An 18,208-nucleotide genomic window follows, 5' to 3' on the forward strand; every position below is an offset into this window, starting at 1 on the left:
AAAAAACGGACTTAGCCCCAACTTGCAATGCAGTTATCCAGAGCTAAGTCCACTATAGTAGACACAGCTCTGTTTAGTTCTCAAATGCCCTAAAAAAAGCAGGGTTATGTCTATAGCTGTCTTGAGATCTAGAGCACCTAGAGATAAGGCAAATAGACCAAAATTTAGAGCTAAGTCCAGGAAAATCAGCAATTGAAAAATGTCATTTTTTGGAAAAGTGGACTTAGCACTGTTTGGTTTTGAGGTGTCGATTAACGCCAGCCCTCTCTCTCATGTCGGGATCGTTGCGACGAGAAAACGAGAGAAATAGCTTGATCGATTTCGGTTGATACTTCGTACACTTCGGAGATATTTATTACGCCAGTGTGGTGTCGTAGTGACATAATTTTTTGGTGACATAGTCATGTGGGAGTTAGGAATAACATATGCAAAAATTGTTGAGCCAGGCCAACTAGAAGTGCATGTGGTACTAAACTATACCAAACCCACATACAGTACCAACTTATACAACCCTACTTTCTGTCAGCCTGTCTTTGATAGACTGTTTTGAACACTTTTTTAGTTTCTGCAAAAAAAGTTTTCTCTGGTCTTTAATTTTCATCATTAAAGTCTAAAATTCTGACTCCAGGGAATTCAAAATTTTGATTTTTGATTTTAGGAAGTTTGAAAATTCGCCTTGCTTTGATTCCAAAACAAAATGCCAGAGTCCAACTTCATAGAAGTGCTCTTATTTTATTCTTCATGTTATGTCGTTGAAAACATAAAACACTTGTTAAAATAGGTATGACATTTAATTTTTCAATTCAACAGCATTGTATAGATATAAAAAAAAATTCTAATCTGAAAATGAGCAACGACATTGCAAGCTTTGAAAAATGGAAGGAAAAGAAAAAGAAAAACAAAGAAATGGGTGGCAAAAAGAAAAAGATGTTCGTGAGAAAAAGACAATGGGAAGTCGAAGTTGAAAAAATTAAAGATTTGGAAAAGTTGTATGAAGAGGTGGGTTGCATCTTTTTACATCTTGCCCATTTCACATTTAGGGATTTGATAATCAGTGGTTTGATTTTCATATATTTTATGAGTGTATCTAACTCATTATCTGAACAAAGCCAAGCACCCACTTAGAAATAGAGATTTACAGTGCACTTTATCTGCTCAACAATATGGGACTGAAATTCATTTAAAACCTCACTTTCTGTTTAGGTATGAGTTTACCAAAATCTTCAGTAATCTAAGACGCTTTGCATGAAAGTTCTCTCAAGAATATTATGTTCTAATTTACCTAGGTTCCATTTTTGAGTCACACTGTGAGAAATGACTAATTTTTAAATCCCATTAAATGGACAATAATTTAATATTTTATTTGTCAAATTCTGTGAGACCGTATTACCATATTTGTTTTTAAATATTCTCCAGTTTGATGTTACTAAAGCAGAGACCTTTGAAGAATTTCCTTTGTCTGACAAAACTAAAAAAGGTTTGGAAAAAGCTGGATATTCTAAACCAACAGCGATTCAACAGGCTTCATTTACACCTGCTATCAAAGGCAGGGATATACTTGGTGCTGCAAAAACTGGATCAGGGAAAACACTAGCGTTTTTAATTCCGGTAAATATTTTTAAAAGTTGTGTTATTTCTGTAATTTTTCACGATGCATATTTTAGTATTTTTGCAAACAAGGCTTATTATTACGATAGTATTATTATCGTAAAAACACATGATCTGACGCTACGTTATGCCACACAGAAATCATGTGTCGCTATATATTGGAATATTTCCTAATTACTAAATTTCTAATAAAATTTCAGGTACTTGAATGTTTATTCAGACAACGTTGGTCATCCATTGCTGGACCTGGTGCTCTTATCATATCACCCACCAGAGAACTTGCGTACCAGACTTTCGAAGTTCTTAAAAAGGTATATTTATTAACTCCTCTCTAAAAAGTCAATTTTAAAATTGCTATTATAGTTTTATAGATATATGAGTTTTCTTTGAATTTGAAAAAAGTCTGAAGAAAATGTGGAAACAACTTTTTGTTTGTTTCCTATATGGCGCTCAATTTAGATGTGTCGCTTCATCCAAGACCATGTATAACAGCCACTCATATCTGAAGATAAGTAAAGGGCTATCAATTTTGGAAGAAGCGAAAACTTCCCAGTTACACCCTGGGTGAGGTGGTAGACATGGGATTTGAACCAGAGATGTTCAACCTGCGAATCCCGGCACATTCAAGTAACACTTTATTGGGCAATCACATCAACAATAATAAATTTGGTGGCTTATGATAATGCCTCAACAACTTCAATGACTTGCAATTTGATCATGATCGTTCCAGCAATTACAGGATAGTACAAATGGTAGTTTAATGATTACAGAATATCATTTTGTTCAATAGATTGGACAATTCCACGATTTCTCTGCTGGACTTGTGATCGGTGGAAAAGACGTTAAATCAGAATCATCTCATATGTCACGAACAAATATATTAATATGTACACCTGGTAGATTATTGCAACATATGGATGAAACTTCCTATTTTGATGCCTCAAATTTACAGGTTTTAGGTAAAATAATTTATTGTGTGATCATTTCTGATGATATTAATGTTTATAAATGATACATCAATACTTTAATTTTTGTTCGACTTGACAAAGTCTGATAAGTTATCAATGACACAGGCAGCTCCATCTCCAATCCAACATTATTGAATGTTTAATAAGTGCTGTTTATTTTATAACTTTAACAGCTAAGCTAGAATTTAAAGTTTTAGATTGTGTATTTCAACATTAAAATATCCATGTTACGATTGGTGTTTCCACTGCTCTGCTGACAAGGTCATTGAAGTGATAGAATAACATAATCTCTTTCTACAAAATAACAAGTATTTTAGTGGGCTTTGGTCAGATCATAGTCAATCTTTTTCAAACAATACAAGATATAGCCGTATTATTTAAACAGCAATTGTTAACAATGTTATTCTGGTTTTACTTGTCCAATATTTGTCAAGATAGCTCAGTTCTCAAATGTTTTTGACTCTTTTAAAACATAACCATTTCATTTCAGTACTTGATGAGGCAGATAGAATACTGGACCTTGGCTTCAAAGCTACACTGAATGCTGTGATTGAAAACCTACCTACAGAGAAACAGACTTTGTTATTTTCTGCTACACAGACAAAGTATATAGGCTATTATATATTTGCAAAAACAGATTATGTACTGATTCAAAAACCAAGAACTATGCTTTGATGACCAATTTCAGTTTTCAGAAATAAAATGAAGACCTTTTTGGTTATGTGTAATTTAAGTCGTTGCCAAATGATTCAAGCCGAAGTCATAGGTTTAATGACTGGTATAAAAGAATCATAAATATGATAATGAGAGTGTTCGCAATTAGTTGTCCAAAATGTTGATAATTATTGTTGAGTGAGAGAAAGTATCTTTTTTTAAATTGGACTTGGTGTGCATTCAATGCAATTTTCATTATTTCTCAGATCAGTAAAAGATTTAGCAAGATTGAGTCTTCGTGATCCAGCTTATGTGTCTGTTCATGAAAAATCAAGAAGCAGTACCCCTGCTGGTAATTTTGGATTAGTTATATAAAGTTCACTTGCAACTAAACTTATATATGTTATTGAAAAAGTCGGTTAGGTAATAGGAATTTCCAAAGTCGGGAGGAAAAATTAAAACAGCTCTTGTAATGAATTCAAATATTTAACTTCGTTAGTGATAATATTATTATTCGTTTATTAAATGGTTAATGAATTTGTTATGATTTTAGTCGGACTTGATGTTTGATTTTCATCATGCTTCGCTTTAGGAAGATCTCTGTGAAGGATGGTTATGTGTGAGAGAATTGCCCTTCTCCTGACCACTGCAGGGTTTTTTGCATATTTGCTTCTTGGCTCACGCTATTATCCAGGTTCAAGCTTAAACTGGTTAGGAATTCCCATATTTTATCTAGACTGGTCATCATTCTTTAATATTAATATTATACTACTGATTTTCATCTTCACCATTCCATTCATACAGGTCTAAATCAAAAATATGTTGTCTGCAAACTTGAAAATAAACTTAATATGTTGTTCTCATTTGTCAAAACTCATCTGAAAACCAAAACGCTGGTTTTCTTAAGCTCTTGTAAACAGGTCAGTATTTTTCATATGTTATAAGAAAATTTTAATAGGGAAATTTTCATCATTCAAAATAATAGGTTTCCAGACATGCAAAAATTTGTTATAATTAATGATATGCTACATACTAAATACTATTGTGTTCAATGTTCATACGCATACATATAACCGTGTCCAGGAAATTTTACAGCGTAGGAAAATTCGCTGCGTGTGATTTTAGAAGATTTTTCGATGACATATTTCTCATAGATGTTGTGGCCTCTGATTGTGATCACGGATCACCAAAGCTGAATAATTCTGAATGCCTTCTAAATAATATCTTTAAATATGGAATATTGAATATATTGTAAATGTAAATTCTGTAGTAGTCTATGCAAATGGGAGAAAGTTACATAAAGAGTGCTTTGATTGGTTCTAGATTTATTATTTATACCATAGTTTTCAGACATTGAACGAATGCCTTTTCAGTCATACTGTGAGTCTACAACCTTTCAGAATGAAAATTTTTCGAAAAAAAATCTATATTTTAATTGGTTATCAGGTATTAGAATCGCTTTGTACACCCTTTTGATTGTTATCGTATTGTTCAGGTTCAATATGTCTTTGCTGCATTCTGTAAATTGCGTCCTGGAGTTCCGATCTTGATGCTGCATGGTAAAATGAATCAAATGCGGAGGATGGCAGCCTATGATGAGTTCTGTAGAAAACAATTTGCACTTTTATTTTGTACTGATATTGCAGCAAGAGGATTGGGTATGACTGAATATTTGTGATTATATTTGACCAATGTAGTTCAAACCATGCCATTTCAAGGCCTGCTATGAATCTAATTATAAAAAAAATGAGATTGAGTAAAGCTGTCAATATTAAGCATTTCAGTTCAATAATGTTGGATTAAACAGATAATATCAGATATTACTTTTCATTAGACTTTCCATCGGTGGATTGGGTGCTACAACTTGATTGTCCAGAAGATGCTGAAACTTACATACATCGGGCTGGTAGAACGGCTCGTTACCACGGTGAGGGACATGCTCTATTAGTTTTATTGGAGTCTGAAGAAGAGGCCATGGTACAACAATTGCAAGACAGAAAGGTAATTTGCTTGTTTTATTGACATACGATGTACACAGTGGCCAGTAAATTGAGTTGCAATGCAATATACAATTTATTAATTTCAATCAATTTATCTCTTTTATTTTGTTATCTAATTGTCAATTTCTTTTTAGGTTCCAATCAGTAAAACTGAAATAAACACTGAAAAATTCACAAATATCAATTCACGTTTGGAATCATTTTGTGCTGCTGATCTTGAACTTAAACAAAGAGCACAGAGGGTTTGTTTTCTATTTTGTATTTTTATATTTAATCTCCTACTATGCTTATGATATAGTAGGATTCTTGTCTATACCATTTAAAAGAAATATCAATAAACATAATGAAGAATCTGAGAAAGGTTTCATCGTACTCAGAGCTTGCCTGAATCAAATACCTTATTTACTATTTGAAAAAAAAATTTGGGAATGATATTTAGAATGGAGAGTATTGAATATATTTTATATGTAGCTCTAATTCTGAGCTAATAATAATTGACAGTAACGAAATTAAATAATTTCAACCTGGACAACCAGTGAAGAATCCCTTCTATTGGCGGTTTGTTAATGTGGTGCCAATTAATCTGGGAAAAAACTCACGGTGCACTTACACCATAAAATTGCTGCCTTTAAATAAAACTCTGTTCTGTGATCGTTATTGTGTACTTTTGAAGTTTGTAAACATTAGGCCTAAAGAATTAAAGCAAATGGTCAACCAATGATTCTTCCTCATCTCTGCGTGATTTTTCTTTGAAATACTAAAAAAAGCACAAGTAGTGTCTACCCTTACTGGTATGTTACAGTCACAGCATTTAAAATAAGAAACAGTAAAACATAAATATAATATGTAAAACATTCAATAATATATTAGTTACGTTCAAAACAATTCTGTTAAATTTCGAAGCGCACTCAGCAAATTGTGCCCCCACTGCCTTTTTTTTTGGTTAACAATTCATTAATGGTACATGAAAAATTAGCCATTGTAACTGTAAGGTCATTTTGCTCCGAGATGATTCTCTTTCATATATTAATTATAGAGTGAGTACACCCGATCTTGCTTTAAAAGAATTCAAAAAATTTATGGACCTAGAATGTGGAAATATAGCTGGCAATTGATTTATTGATTATTTCATATTGCAGTGTTTTGTCTCGTATATCCGATCTGTGTTTTTGATGAAGAACAAATCAGTATTCTCCGTTCAATCACTACCTCTTGCTGGATATTCACAATCACTCGGACTTGCAGTCACACCCCGAGTTCGATTCCTACAGAAACATGAAGCAAATAAAAATAAGGTATCCTTGAAGAAATAAAAACTTTTTGGGCATTGGTTTCAAAAAATGATGTCATAAAGTCAGACTGTAGTCTCTACTGTCGAAGTTTTGCATAATTCTTTCGATATTGATGTTGGAGGTGCCACTATAAACTCCTCTGTGTTGAAAAATTAGAATTTTTTGTAGTCAAAATTTCATACTTTTATGGTTACAATCGAAGCTTAACTCAAAGAGCATCAAGCATTCGGGGCAGATAATACAGGAAAGCCTGCATTTGTGACAGCCTTCACTATCAAAATTTTTGTCTTGAAACTAGAGTCAAAAATGAAAATGTCATGCAACCTGAAGTCAAAAGCCAAATTTAAAATTTTTGTAACCAAAATCTGGAGCTGTTTCCAAAAAGGCTTGGAGTTTGAAGTCGGTAGTCTGGTGTAAGTTTTCCATCTCCATGGCGTCATAAAAATGTTGTTCTGTTTCAGAATAAAACAAGTGTTGACGAAAATTCCAATATGATAATATCGAACAATAATCATGAGAAAGAAGCATTTAGTGGACTGGACACAAGTGAAAATGATGTTGGCGATATGTTCCAAGTCAAGAAAAAAGATGTTTTCAACCTTGAAGATGATGATTCGGAGAATGGAGAGAAAGTAAGCTTCGAATATAATTATTTACTTTTATTTTTGGGAGGCATGATATGTTAAACAGAAAGAGAAATGATAGATTAATTTCAAGTTGAAAATTCAAATAATCTTGTTTTTGAGGAGTACTAAAAATCTGTGTTGAAATTTCTTTTCCAACTCAGGACGGCAAACCATCCAAAGATAAAACGATGACCAATGTTGGTGCCATCAAGAAGCTTTTGAAGAAAAAATACAAATATAATCAAAAGATTCTTTTTGATGAAAAAGGAGAGGTAATATGCTCAATATATATTTATCTTGAGCTGTCTTTTTTTCAATGACTGTTCTTGGCAGGGTTTCGAAATCTGAGCATGCTGTAAATGATACTGGATTTGGAGCCGGATTTGTATTTTTAAACTTTAAACCGGCGTCAAACGTAGTCTTGAATTCTAGACTTCTATTACTAGTGATTTTATTTGTATACGACGCTTATCACACTTTCATTCAGGAATGGCAGCCACTGATATCAGCAATATGAGAGGAGCTACTATTATTTGGAAGGACCAATATCTTTCTTGTTCTTACCCAATTTGGGGACATATAATTTGAACCTGATATTGGTAAACTGCGATGCCGTCACAGTTTAGTCATAATTCCTGATGTAGTCGAGAGCTGGAGTCAGAGTCAATATTATTTTTCACTAGATGTTTAAATTTAAATGGTTTAGAGCAGCGGTTCCCAAACTATGGCTCGCTACTCACTGGTGGGTCGCAAAAGGAATCTTAGTGGGTCGTGAAAAGATGTAGAAAGCTTTGATCAATTATACTGATTATTAGTATCGGTGGCGACTCGAATACGTAAATCTTAAAAAAAACAAAAGAAATTAAATTGAATTTAAATTCTAATCTGTGAGAGTTTCCTTTTTACGATCTTCTCAAAGGAACAAAAATTTGCTACACCAAGAATGACCATGTGGCTTAACTGGCTTTTTTACGCATAGCAGTTTTGTACACTGTACAGTAAGTAATTCTTACAGTGTTTCCCGAAATTTAGACAGGATTTAGATTTATTTTTTTGTGAAGAATACCACTATGATTTTTTTTAATTTATTTTAAGGGTAGGGTTTAATTAAAATTATTTTTAAAATTCGAATTAGGTCTTATTTTCAAGCCAGGTCTTATTTTAGGGAAAACAGGGTAGTTTTGCGATAATTAGCCATCGCTGTGTTCTGTGTTATGTCATGAAAAGTTAAATGGGTCGCCATAAGATGTGGTAATAAATAGTGGGTTATTATTATTATAGTCAAGCCCAATAATTTTAAGTATTTTAATACTGAACAGCCATGAAGTGTTTTCATGCGTTTTCAGCTCGTGCAATAATCAAGAAACGTTTCAGAACCAAAAACATAAGCAATCAAAACATTGGTAAAATTAAATTGTTTTCACTGATCGCTTCGCTGTATTTTGAATATTCTCATATAGATGAATATCTAATGAAATTCAAACTTTATATTTATAAGGATTTAATTTTTTTTCTTCTGAATATGTGTTTATTTACAGCTGGTTGAATCTTGGCCTCCGGTTGATCCAAAAATTTATAGTGAAGAAGGTGTAGCTGATGATGGTAAGAAAGTATTTATATGTAGAAATTTTATAATTTTTGAATAAAAGTCTGTATGAACTGCAAATAGACAAGAGTTTCAATATGAAAAGCGTTGCAATTATTTTGAAGTTTTGAATAGGTTGCTTACTTAGAACCAAAGTTTTTAAAAATAAAAGTTCAAAATAAAATAATTTCGGTTTTCACTTCAAACCTGGTATGTGTTTCAAATCAGCAATTACTTTTATCGGAATTCTATCACATAGCACAAAATTTAAAAACATATTTAGGTTGCACAATATATGCCAGTTCCCTACAGATTTGAATGCCATTAGGACTATATCTAGTTGAATAATAAATTTAGTCAAATAAAACCTCATAAATTCTCAATGTCTTGTAGACAATTCTGAAGGTCTTGATATTGAAAAAGCCAAAATAGAAATGCAAGAAAGGGATGCTGTGGACAGACAACGACATAAAGAGAAGGTTAAGTTAAAACATCAGGAGAAACGACATAAAGATAAAGAAATGAGACGACAGTTACAGGCGAAAAAAGAAGGGGTGGGTAGACTATTTCTAATATTAAACTTTTTTGGAAATGCCGCTTATTCGAACCATTTGTTTTGAATTTGGCCCTATGCAAGCTGCCACTGATATCTAAGGAGCTAATATTTGAACGGACAGGAATCGTCTCAGTTCTGTATTGCACACCCAATTCTATTACACCCCGGGTGGGGCGGGGACGTGAGATTTAACTTGAGATGTGTCATCTGTGATGCTAACTTAGTTAAGTCTAGCACTTTAACTGCTACTTTATCGGGCATCTATATAGTGTACAATGGTTGGGAAATCCAAGATATTTAAGAGATATTTATTGGGTCAAAAAAATCTATGTGCAAGATTAGGGTCTGAAATCAATTCGGTGAAATTTATACATTTTCATAAATTTTCTGCACTTCCACATACTGGAGGTACAAGTTGACCCAAAAACGGAATCCATACAGAATGTTTACCACACCTAGATTATATTTAATGAACTGTTTTTCAGTATATCAATCCAGTACTTATTCACTAGTTTTACTCTATATTCTGATATGGTGGGTTTTTGTTTTTAAATTTCATTTCTAAATTCTACCATTATAATCAAATTATATACATGATATTCCATTCATCATAATTTTATATAGTATGATGATTATGTTTGTAAATTATTGGAAAAGGAATGGTTGGTTGTAAAACACTTAGCGAGTCATCCAGTCATTTCACATGTCAATATTGTTATGTTTTGAGTACCGGGGTATAATCTAACTAAATCATTTCTACGAATTGAAATGGTATATTTGTATTTAATTGAATATACAAGACTATTATACCAGCCAAAATCAAGTATTTATTGAACGCTCTAAATCAGGGTTGTGCAACTTTTTTTTTCGGTGGTCCATAAAATCAACCAAACAGCGAAATATATAACACGGCAATAAGAGCAAAAAACATGTATTTTTACCCATGTGAGAGCCTTTTTACACATAAACTGTCACATAAGATTTTATGATGGGGCAAATCTAAGTGTTGACAAGGACTGCACTAAATGGCTTAGCCCGCAGCGCGGGCCACCTGTTGCACACCCCTGCCACAACTCAAACCTCTTTATGCCATAGAAATGTTTTCTGCATATGAATATATTCAAATGATTATCCGAACCATGTATCCATCCTTATTTCTAACTTAAATTTTTAACATATTTCAGAGATCATATAAGAAAGATGAAGAGGAGGTAGTTGCTCATTTGGGAGATTCTCAACAATACGACGATTCAGAGGATGAAAACAGTGATCTGGCCGAAACATTTAGTGTTGATGCTGATATTGAGGAACAGTTTTCTAGAAAGAGGACTTTGGATGATTTCAATGACAGACAAAATGACTCACCTAAGAAAACAAAATTAAAAACAAACACTTTGTCGGACATAATGATTGATTCAGGGTTTTCTTTAGAAGATGATGAACAATTAGCGTTACATTTATTGCGGAAATAAAATGCTGGTCAAGGAAATCACTCAATGCACTGTGTACTGATCCGATTCTTTACATTTTGCATGGATTAGGACTAACACATAACATTACTTATTCATCTTTTTGGAAATTTGTAATGGACTTGGGTGGTTGTTTGGAAAAACAGTTATAGTTAGTTTTCATTTTGGGCAGTGTTATTGACTTACTTCTTTTGCATTGCATGATTGCTACCAGCTATATTCATGTTGCGGATAAATGAAGCACAAGTAATGTCTTTTCCATATCATGTGCCCGGATGAAATTTTTCTGTATAAAAATTCGAAACAATGGTAAATCACTTTGTTTTGATAACACGTGCTGTGCTTCATTTATCCTCCATACTTTTCGGTCTTTGCTTGAAAATCTTGACACTGTAGTTACCACAGAACAAAACCTAACATGCCTATGAAGTGGACTTAACTTTGGAGTATTGATTCAACATATATACATGTATACCAGCAAAGACTTCACCCGCAAATGAATCAATTCCATTTTTTATTGTTTTCCGATTTAAAAAAATAGAATAAAGTAAACACAAGTCTTCTTTCGATGGTTTTCATATGTTTCTCATACCTGTAGCTAGGTGGGAAGTATATATGAAGTGGCCATATATTATCTTTGGGCGGATATCGCGCGCCTCCGGACCTGACCTAGACTGGTGACCGGATGAGAGGCCGTGGTTCGCCATATGATTAAGCCGTCTTATAGACTTTCCTCTCCCCGGGATAAATATGTGAATCCTGTCCAGACCCGCTGGCGTAGGAGTCGTATTTTGAACCTTCACGGGGCTGAAACCCAAATCTCCGGAGTCTAATTTCAGACTTTCAACGGTGATAAGAGGAGAGGGAGAGATATTATTTCCACAAAACAATGTTTTAAATAAATTAAAAAAGAACCGACAATATTACAGATTTTTTATCAAAATACAGTGCAGTGGATAATTTAAACGTTTAGTTGTGTAGGTCAGTATGCAAGACATTCGCAGGTCACCAAGGCTCCCGATCCCGACCATTTTGTTCACCGTGATTAGGCTTCAATAAGGTATTCATTAGATTGTGACGGTATAAAATAAAAATACAGAAAACGAGTCGAACAATTTTATTTCATTTTTTCTATGATTCGACAATATATAATCATGTTTATTGTGGAGTTCATGTGTGAAATTATACTACACTGTGATCTAGTACAATACTGATCACTTCCACAGAAACCTGGCTGGATATAAAAAATGAATAAACAGTATGGCGATAAGAATATCACAGATTCAATCATTGAACAAAACTAGAACTTTATTACACCAATAATAATGTAAGTCATATTAATGGTATATATAAACGATTAAACTCCGCTGATATACAATCAGAAGTTGAAAATGTGATGCACTACAGGTAAATATTAATACATGTTTTACCCTCGGGATATATATGTAAATCCTATCCTATCAATAATATTATTAATCGATCAGAAGGCAATTATTTTGAGTATTGTGAGCTAGAGTTTTTTCATTTTCTTATCTTAGAAAACAATGACGGAGAGGAATTTTTTATTTCGAATGGGACATAACCCCAAACCTGGACAGCATTATTTTTTAAGAATTTTTACCCAATATCAGTTGTACCCTGAGATAGGAAATAAGACCTGGTTTTCTTCGATCTAGTACCATATTTATGTACCTCTTGTGTAAAATAGTCCCTAAAGGCAGGGGGAAGAAAACCATTTTCACATAAATTTTGACGTATAAGTTATGACGCATAAATTTTGCTATTTCCGAAGTATGCATTTTTGACATCTGTAGAATTGCATGCTGACAATAAAGTTGGAGGTTGGTTGGGCAACTTTTCTCAGCAAACGATATGCACCTTAGACCTTGGTACTTTATATTTTAGAACTTGGATTGTCTGTAATGAAGACTTAGATGCTGATCCCCAACTAAGAATTCCATATTGCAATCGCGAGTGAAACAGGCTATTGTAAACTGCTTTTAGAGTTTTAAAATTCAAAATGTGTCTTAAAAAATACCAACGGATGACATGTCATCTGCAGATAGCGTTGAATGAAAGGAAGATGCAGCTGGTAGATCAGTTATACAACATGAAAGTAGCAAAGGGCCAATTGTGGAACCCTGTGGAACTCCGCATTTGATAAAGCCCAGTTCAGAGACATATTTGCTATTCTCAACGTATTGCTGTCGCCCGCTCAAATAAGACGCCATGAGATTAAAAGAATTCTCTCTAATACCGTAATGGCGTAATTTATCAAGTAAAATTGAGTGGGTAACGTATTTCGTGCGATCTCCCCGCACGAAAATTTTATATTAGTGAGTTCATTTTACCTCTGTATTTACAACACTACCCTCTGGTGCGTTACATGGGGAGAAATTCCTTCCGTTTCTGCCGAGCATGAAACCTGATAATTGTAGCAGATTGAGATTTAAAAAAAAAAATAGAATGTCTAGTCTTCAGCTTTTTTTGAGACTTGTTGGTAGAACACCACGACTTTTCGTATCTATCCAGAGAATTTTTATCTGTTAATTTCTGAACTGAATCGGATGCAAAAATAACCCGCGGGCATTTTGATAATTATGCTGTTAGTGTTAGGTACCGGTAAATTGACCGGAGTGACACGTTGCACTAGATTACGGGAGGGAAATTTCGAGATATCTGTAATAGGTAGTTATATTTTGATTTGGTTTATTTATAGGAGAACATCGAGGCAACATATAGTGCTCAACTTAATATTCGGAAAAACTTACGCAGTATAGCTCGCCTGCCTCCTTTAAATTCAGTAGCAGCTAGGTGTAATTTGCGTTGTTTTGCTCCTCTCTTTCAATATACCCAATTAAACATCTATATTTTAAATATATTAGTCCAGGTAGCTGCGTGTCGTATTTGTTATTCTTTATGCGTGAGTTTAATAAGGTCGAAATTTAAGCATGAGACTGATCGTCGTTTGGCTTTCGTCTTTTATTCTTGTCTGTGCTGAAAATATAGATGAAAATCCAAAGCGATATCTTCTCTACGATTGCAACCCAGGAGAGGGATTTAATTTACGAAGAGATGTGTATATAAGAATGTCAAATTTGGTTAAGGCATTGAGGTAAGTTTGCACCAAACTTGAACTTTTTTTTAGAATGCAGAACTCGAAATTAAAACAGAAGACATAGCAAAATGTCGATGGCCGGATCGTGTAGTTCCTTTATGTGTCTGTGGTCCGAAATCTAACGTTTCATGTCAATATACTTGGTCAGCGTGCTGAAGCTGAATACTAGACCATTTGTATCCTATGAAATGGGTTGCCATAATTTATTTTAGAGATGACGGCAAGAAAGACCAAAACTGGGTTTTGGTGTTACCGCCATGGGGCCGAATCCGATATCATTGGGACGAGGAAGAAATGGAAGAAAGTAAAATAGCATGGAAATCTTTCTTCAATGTAGAAAGTTTATCATATCACGTTCCCGTAATGGAATACGAGGATTATGTCGAAGAAATCGGGGAACCGAAAGTAGACGAAATTTGGTATTTACAGGTAGGTCTCGCAATCGTATTATTGAATCTCGTTGTATTATTAGATTGAGATCATCAGCCATTAGGTATAATTTTAAATCTTCACTTATTGACCAATCATTCATTAAGGGTTTAAATACAATCAATATTATTGCGGTTACTAGTTGATTGCTGATCAATCATAATGATGTTGTTTAAAACTCGATTGTTATTTCTATTTTGATTAATTGCTGTGATTTTCGTTCAATTTACAGTGCTGACATCGTACACCGTTAGGCCGCAAATACGCAATACACCTTTTTCTGCTTTCAATTGAATAATTTTCTGTTTATATCAGTAAAAAACAAGTATTTGCTTGAACTCGTGAACGAACCCTGTCATTTTTGCGTGATTATCATGATTTGCGAGATTCAAGACTCTCGCTGCACGCTAACACAAAACTCTTGGGATCGCATACCAACATTTCATGCTAGCAGTATAATTAGTTTATCACATCCCTTCTATTGGTAGATTAGGAAAGTATTTCATAATTTTATTTCGTATTTTGTTCGCAGAGATTCAAGGAAGGTTGGAAAGACGGTAAGTTTGAAGAAAAAATACACGAAAGAGAATGCAATGATCCTGCCGTGTATGAATCGGACAACGAAGGAAAGATTCGTGGATGGTTCTGGGGATATTTTGAAACCTATGCTACAAAATTTAAATGCGTTTCTTCCCAAGGTACATCAAAGTAAGTGAAACGTCATTGCAGTTTTTTACCCCTCTGTAGTACTCTATGCAACTATCTGCCGTGAATGAGTCAAATCACGAAACTTGTATTTCTTACTTTTTTTTAGTATCAACGTCGGCAATTTATTCCGCTATTGTAGTTAATTTATTATTTGTTTTAAAAGTACAACATCGACAAAATGCCGGATTTCCTTTATTATTACAGCCCGCTATTGAAATGAATTTACACTATGCTTTTATTATGACATTTAGAACTTGACTTGTATTTAGAATTAATTAAAAAAAATAATTTATACGATGAAAAGGATGAATTCATTATTTGTATGAAGTATTAGAAAATTATGAATGTGAAAAAACAATCAGATGGTTAGGATCTGGACCGACTAAAATTCGGCTTTAGCTCCTGCGCCAACTAAATGTCTCGGCTCCTCAGCCCCGCTGTTAAATTAATCACTTGTGAACAATCGATACGCAAACCTAACCAGAATCTCACCAAAAAGTGTCAGAAATTAAGCGTTAAGAAATTAACTTTTTATAACCGTCGATTAATTGAATCTTCGTTTTCGAGTCCCAAAAATCTCAGCATTGTAATCTGAAAATGTATTAATAAAAACCGTACTAACATCTTACATCATATTTTGTAGAGTTTTAATACGCCCTTTGAACGGGGGTAACACAACAGCAAGATCTGTGTTCCTGGATCGTGGAGAAACCGTTATGCATGAAATGTTTGGCGGAAAAAATTACTGGGACTCTAGAAGAAGCATGGTATTTGCAAAACACTTGCGACAAGAAGCTGCTGAAATTAGAAAGAAGTATCTAGATTCCGACGACGAGAGAGACAACACTTACAGGCCTGACGATTGGAGAACGCCAAAGGTGACGACCCCCCTCCCTGTTTTTCCTCCAATTTACTTTAATAATACATGATGGCCGAAAAACAGAGCTCATGAATTTCCTAATTACTTCTACGAAAATGACAAAAATTTACTCAACACTCGGAACTTCTGTTTGTATATGATTGTACCAAAAAGTTTCAGTAATCTAGGACGCTTTTCATAACGTCTAGAATATGTTCCAAATGGCCTGGGTTCTATTTTTCGAGGTCACACTGTACCACGTTTTTTCTGCTCGGTGTTTCCGTCGGACCAACAGTTTAAAATAGCCCTCAAGATGACGATTTTATCTTTTAGCCGAAACAATGTTTTTATGTAGACAATAAATCCACGTTTGATTTCTGAAATAATGATCATGGTCGAAGATTATGCTAATCCGTTGTAAATATATTTGATAAAATTCAGAATTTTAAATTTTGACTTCTCTTTGACTTAAAATTACTTTTCAGATTGAACCTGGCACTGCCAAAGGAGGTCCATATATAGCAGCACACCTGAGACGGAAAGATTTTCTTTATGCAAGAAAAGAAAAAGTTCCTTCGATCGAAAACACTGCTAAGAAGTTGAAAGAACTCATGAAAAAATACGAGGTACCGGTATACATATTATACCATTGGGTCATAATTACCAGTCAGAAGCATGTACAAAGTGGATTAGAAGCCTTTATATACATTGAATGTTGGTTTTGCCAATATTTTTATTTCTGTATTAAGTATTCTGATGCGATTTAAGCTAATTTTATTGTGATTTGAAATTCGTCGGGTTGACCAATAATGGCCATCATAAAGCGTATAAGATATTTCAACAGAAGGTTTTATCATCATATACCAGCCGATTATATTCATACGAACGCGTGTTCGTGTTGACCTTACTCTTGCGATTAAAATAATTTTGAATTTGCTTTCATATACACTGGATCACGACATGTATGTTAAGCCCTAGCTAGAGACTTTGCTGTACTAGGGCTTACCATACATGCCGTAATCAACATTGTTTCAGAACTAAACTTCAAAACTAAACTCTAGGTTTCCAAAGTATTCGTCGCTTCAGATGGCACCAAAGAAGAGATGAGCGAATTAAAGGAACTTGTACCTGAAGTAGTTATGTACGAAGGCACAAAAGAACGGGAAAAACGATTAAAGAAAGGCGGAGTTGCAATTGTTGATCAAATCATATGTTCATATGCAAGGTATGATTTTCTTATGTTATTTGCAGCCTGTTGGCTTTGTATTTACAATATTTTAATTATGATATGTATGCTTCTATGCCTAGGATAAATAGCCCAAACAAATTAGTTTAATTTTAAAGGCTGCAAATTCTGTAAGTCGAGAAATACGGCTTCCTCAGAATCTCTGACTGGGGTCTTGCAATTTCCTGAAGTTTCATATATATATCAGACGTCCTGGTGTTGCGAGTCGAAATTCTGAATTGTCGGGAGTCGGAGACGTACATGAGACTTTCAGTGTTGATAAAATAAGTCGTCGAAACTTTCCATTAAAACATCCCGTTGAATGGGTCTTGTTTTCGTCATCAATATTATTTTTTGGATGCTGTAGTCGGAATCAAAATTCCCCTCAACCCGGACTCGGGGGTCAGATTCGATAGTAAATCATATCTGACTCAAATTCACCCATCTCTTAAAAGTACTTCTAACCCTAAAATTACCTTTTCAAAACCGCTGCAAATTCAAATTTCCTTACAAAATGAGTACCTCATCAAATCAGGATATATATTGTGAAGTAATGAATTTACTCAAATAGTGTGATATTGCAATTTGGGATGAGGAAATAATTTAATCTAAACGCATATGCATTAATGCCATTGAAAACGTCCAATACTAATATCCCAATTCACTGTTTTTATTGGGCCTTCCCCCCTTTTCTCAATACAATTCAGATATTTCATCGGAACAAGTGAATCCACATTTTCCTTCCGTATTCAAGAAGAACGAGAGATCATGGGGTTCGACAGAGATACAACATTTAATAGGTTATGTGGTGACGAAGAAGGTGACGATTGTCAACAACCGAGCAGATGGAAAATTGCTTGGGAAAGCGATAGAGAAATTTGGGAGAGATAGCAATTCTAATTTCATTTTGATCTCTGAATCTGCACAATCTACTATACTACATCGTTATTATTACGTAACAAGCAAATCACGCCTCTGGAGATAATCTGCAATACGTTTATATTCTTAGCTCAATTTATAATAGCCTATCAGGTATTTCTTAAAAAGTAGATGTACTTTATTGCTACAAAGAATACCGTCACAGTTGGTTTTCTATTTCAAGTGATGGGGT

General features: G+C 34.1%; 2 protein-coding genes and 1 long non-coding RNA gene across 3 annotated transcripts in view; 2 read left to right on the top strand and 1 right to left on the bottom strand.

Moving 5' to 3' along the window:
• The window catches only part of LOC120336656 (uncharacterized), a 90,887-nt gene that overhangs the window by 21,321 nt on the left and 51,358 nt on the right, over positions 1 to 18,208 (bottom strand). The window lies entirely within an intron of this gene.
• Positions 793 to 11,321, top strand: LOC120337840 (putative ATP-dependent RNA helicase DDX10). Its single transcript, XM_039405736.2, has 16 exons — positions 793 to 999; positions 1,417 to 1,608; positions 1,809 to 1,919; positions 2,399 to 2,567; positions 3,067 to 3,181; positions 3,497 to 3,582; positions 4,035 to 4,150; positions 4,726 to 4,888; positions 5,065 to 5,231; positions 5,365 to 5,472; positions 6,370 to 6,525; positions 6,984 to 7,154; positions 7,310 to 7,420; positions 8,687 to 8,750; positions 9,127 to 9,287; positions 10,474 to 11,321. Exons 1-16 carry the CDS (start codon positions 847 to 849, stop codon positions 10,759 to 10,761), a joined length of 2,331 nt encoding a protein of 776 aa, XP_039261670.2. The 5' UTR covers positions 793 to 846; the 3' UTR covers positions 10,762 to 11,321.
• On the top strand, positions 13,530 to 18,178 carry LOC120337700 (GDP-fucose protein O-fucosyltransferase 2-like). The gene is made up of 7 exons (XM_039405575.2): positions 13,530 to 13,873; positions 14,089 to 14,305; positions 14,838 to 15,013; positions 15,657 to 15,891; positions 16,358 to 16,498; positions 16,934 to 17,097; positions 17,805 to 18,178. The coding sequence occupies exons 1-7, from the start codon at positions 13,710 to 13,712 to the stop codon at positions 17,986 to 17,988; spliced, it is 1,281 nt and encodes a 426-aa protein (XP_039261509.2). The 5' UTR covers positions 13,530 to 13,709; the 3' UTR covers positions 17,989 to 18,178.

The sequence above is a fragment of the Styela clava genome, chromosome 10 (assembly GCF_964204865.1).
Source record: "Styela clava chromosome 10, kaStyClav1.hap1.2, whole genome shotgun sequence".
Lineage (NCBI taxonomy): Eukaryota > Metazoa > Chordata > Ascidiacea > Stolidobranchia > Styelidae > Styela > Styela clava.

Coding starts and splice junctions, on each gene's coding strand:
- LOC120337840 (XM_039405736.2), top strand. CDS start 847: ATGAGCAACGACATTGCAAGCTTTGAAAAATGGAAGGAAAAGAAAAAG. Junction 5,473..6,369: donor TTAAACAAAGAGCACAGAGG/GTTTGTTTTCTA, acceptor TTCATATTGCAG/TGTTTTGTCTCGTATATCCG. Junction 8,751..9,126: donor AGAAGGTGTAGCTGATGATG/GTAAGAAAGTAT, acceptor AATGTCTTGTAG/ACAATTCTGAAGGTCTTGAT.
- LOC120337700 (XM_039405575.2), top strand. CDS start 13,710: ATGAGACTGATCGTCGTTTGGCTTTCGTCTTTTATTCTTGTCTGTGCT. Junction 13,874..14,088: donor AATTTGGTTAAGGCATTGAG/GTAAGTTTGCAC, acceptor AATTTATTTTAG/AGATGACGGCAAGAAAGACC. Junction 14,306..14,837: donor ACGAAATTTGGTATTTACAG/GTAGGTCTCGCA, acceptor TTTTGTTCGCAG/AGATTCAAGGAAGGTTGGAA.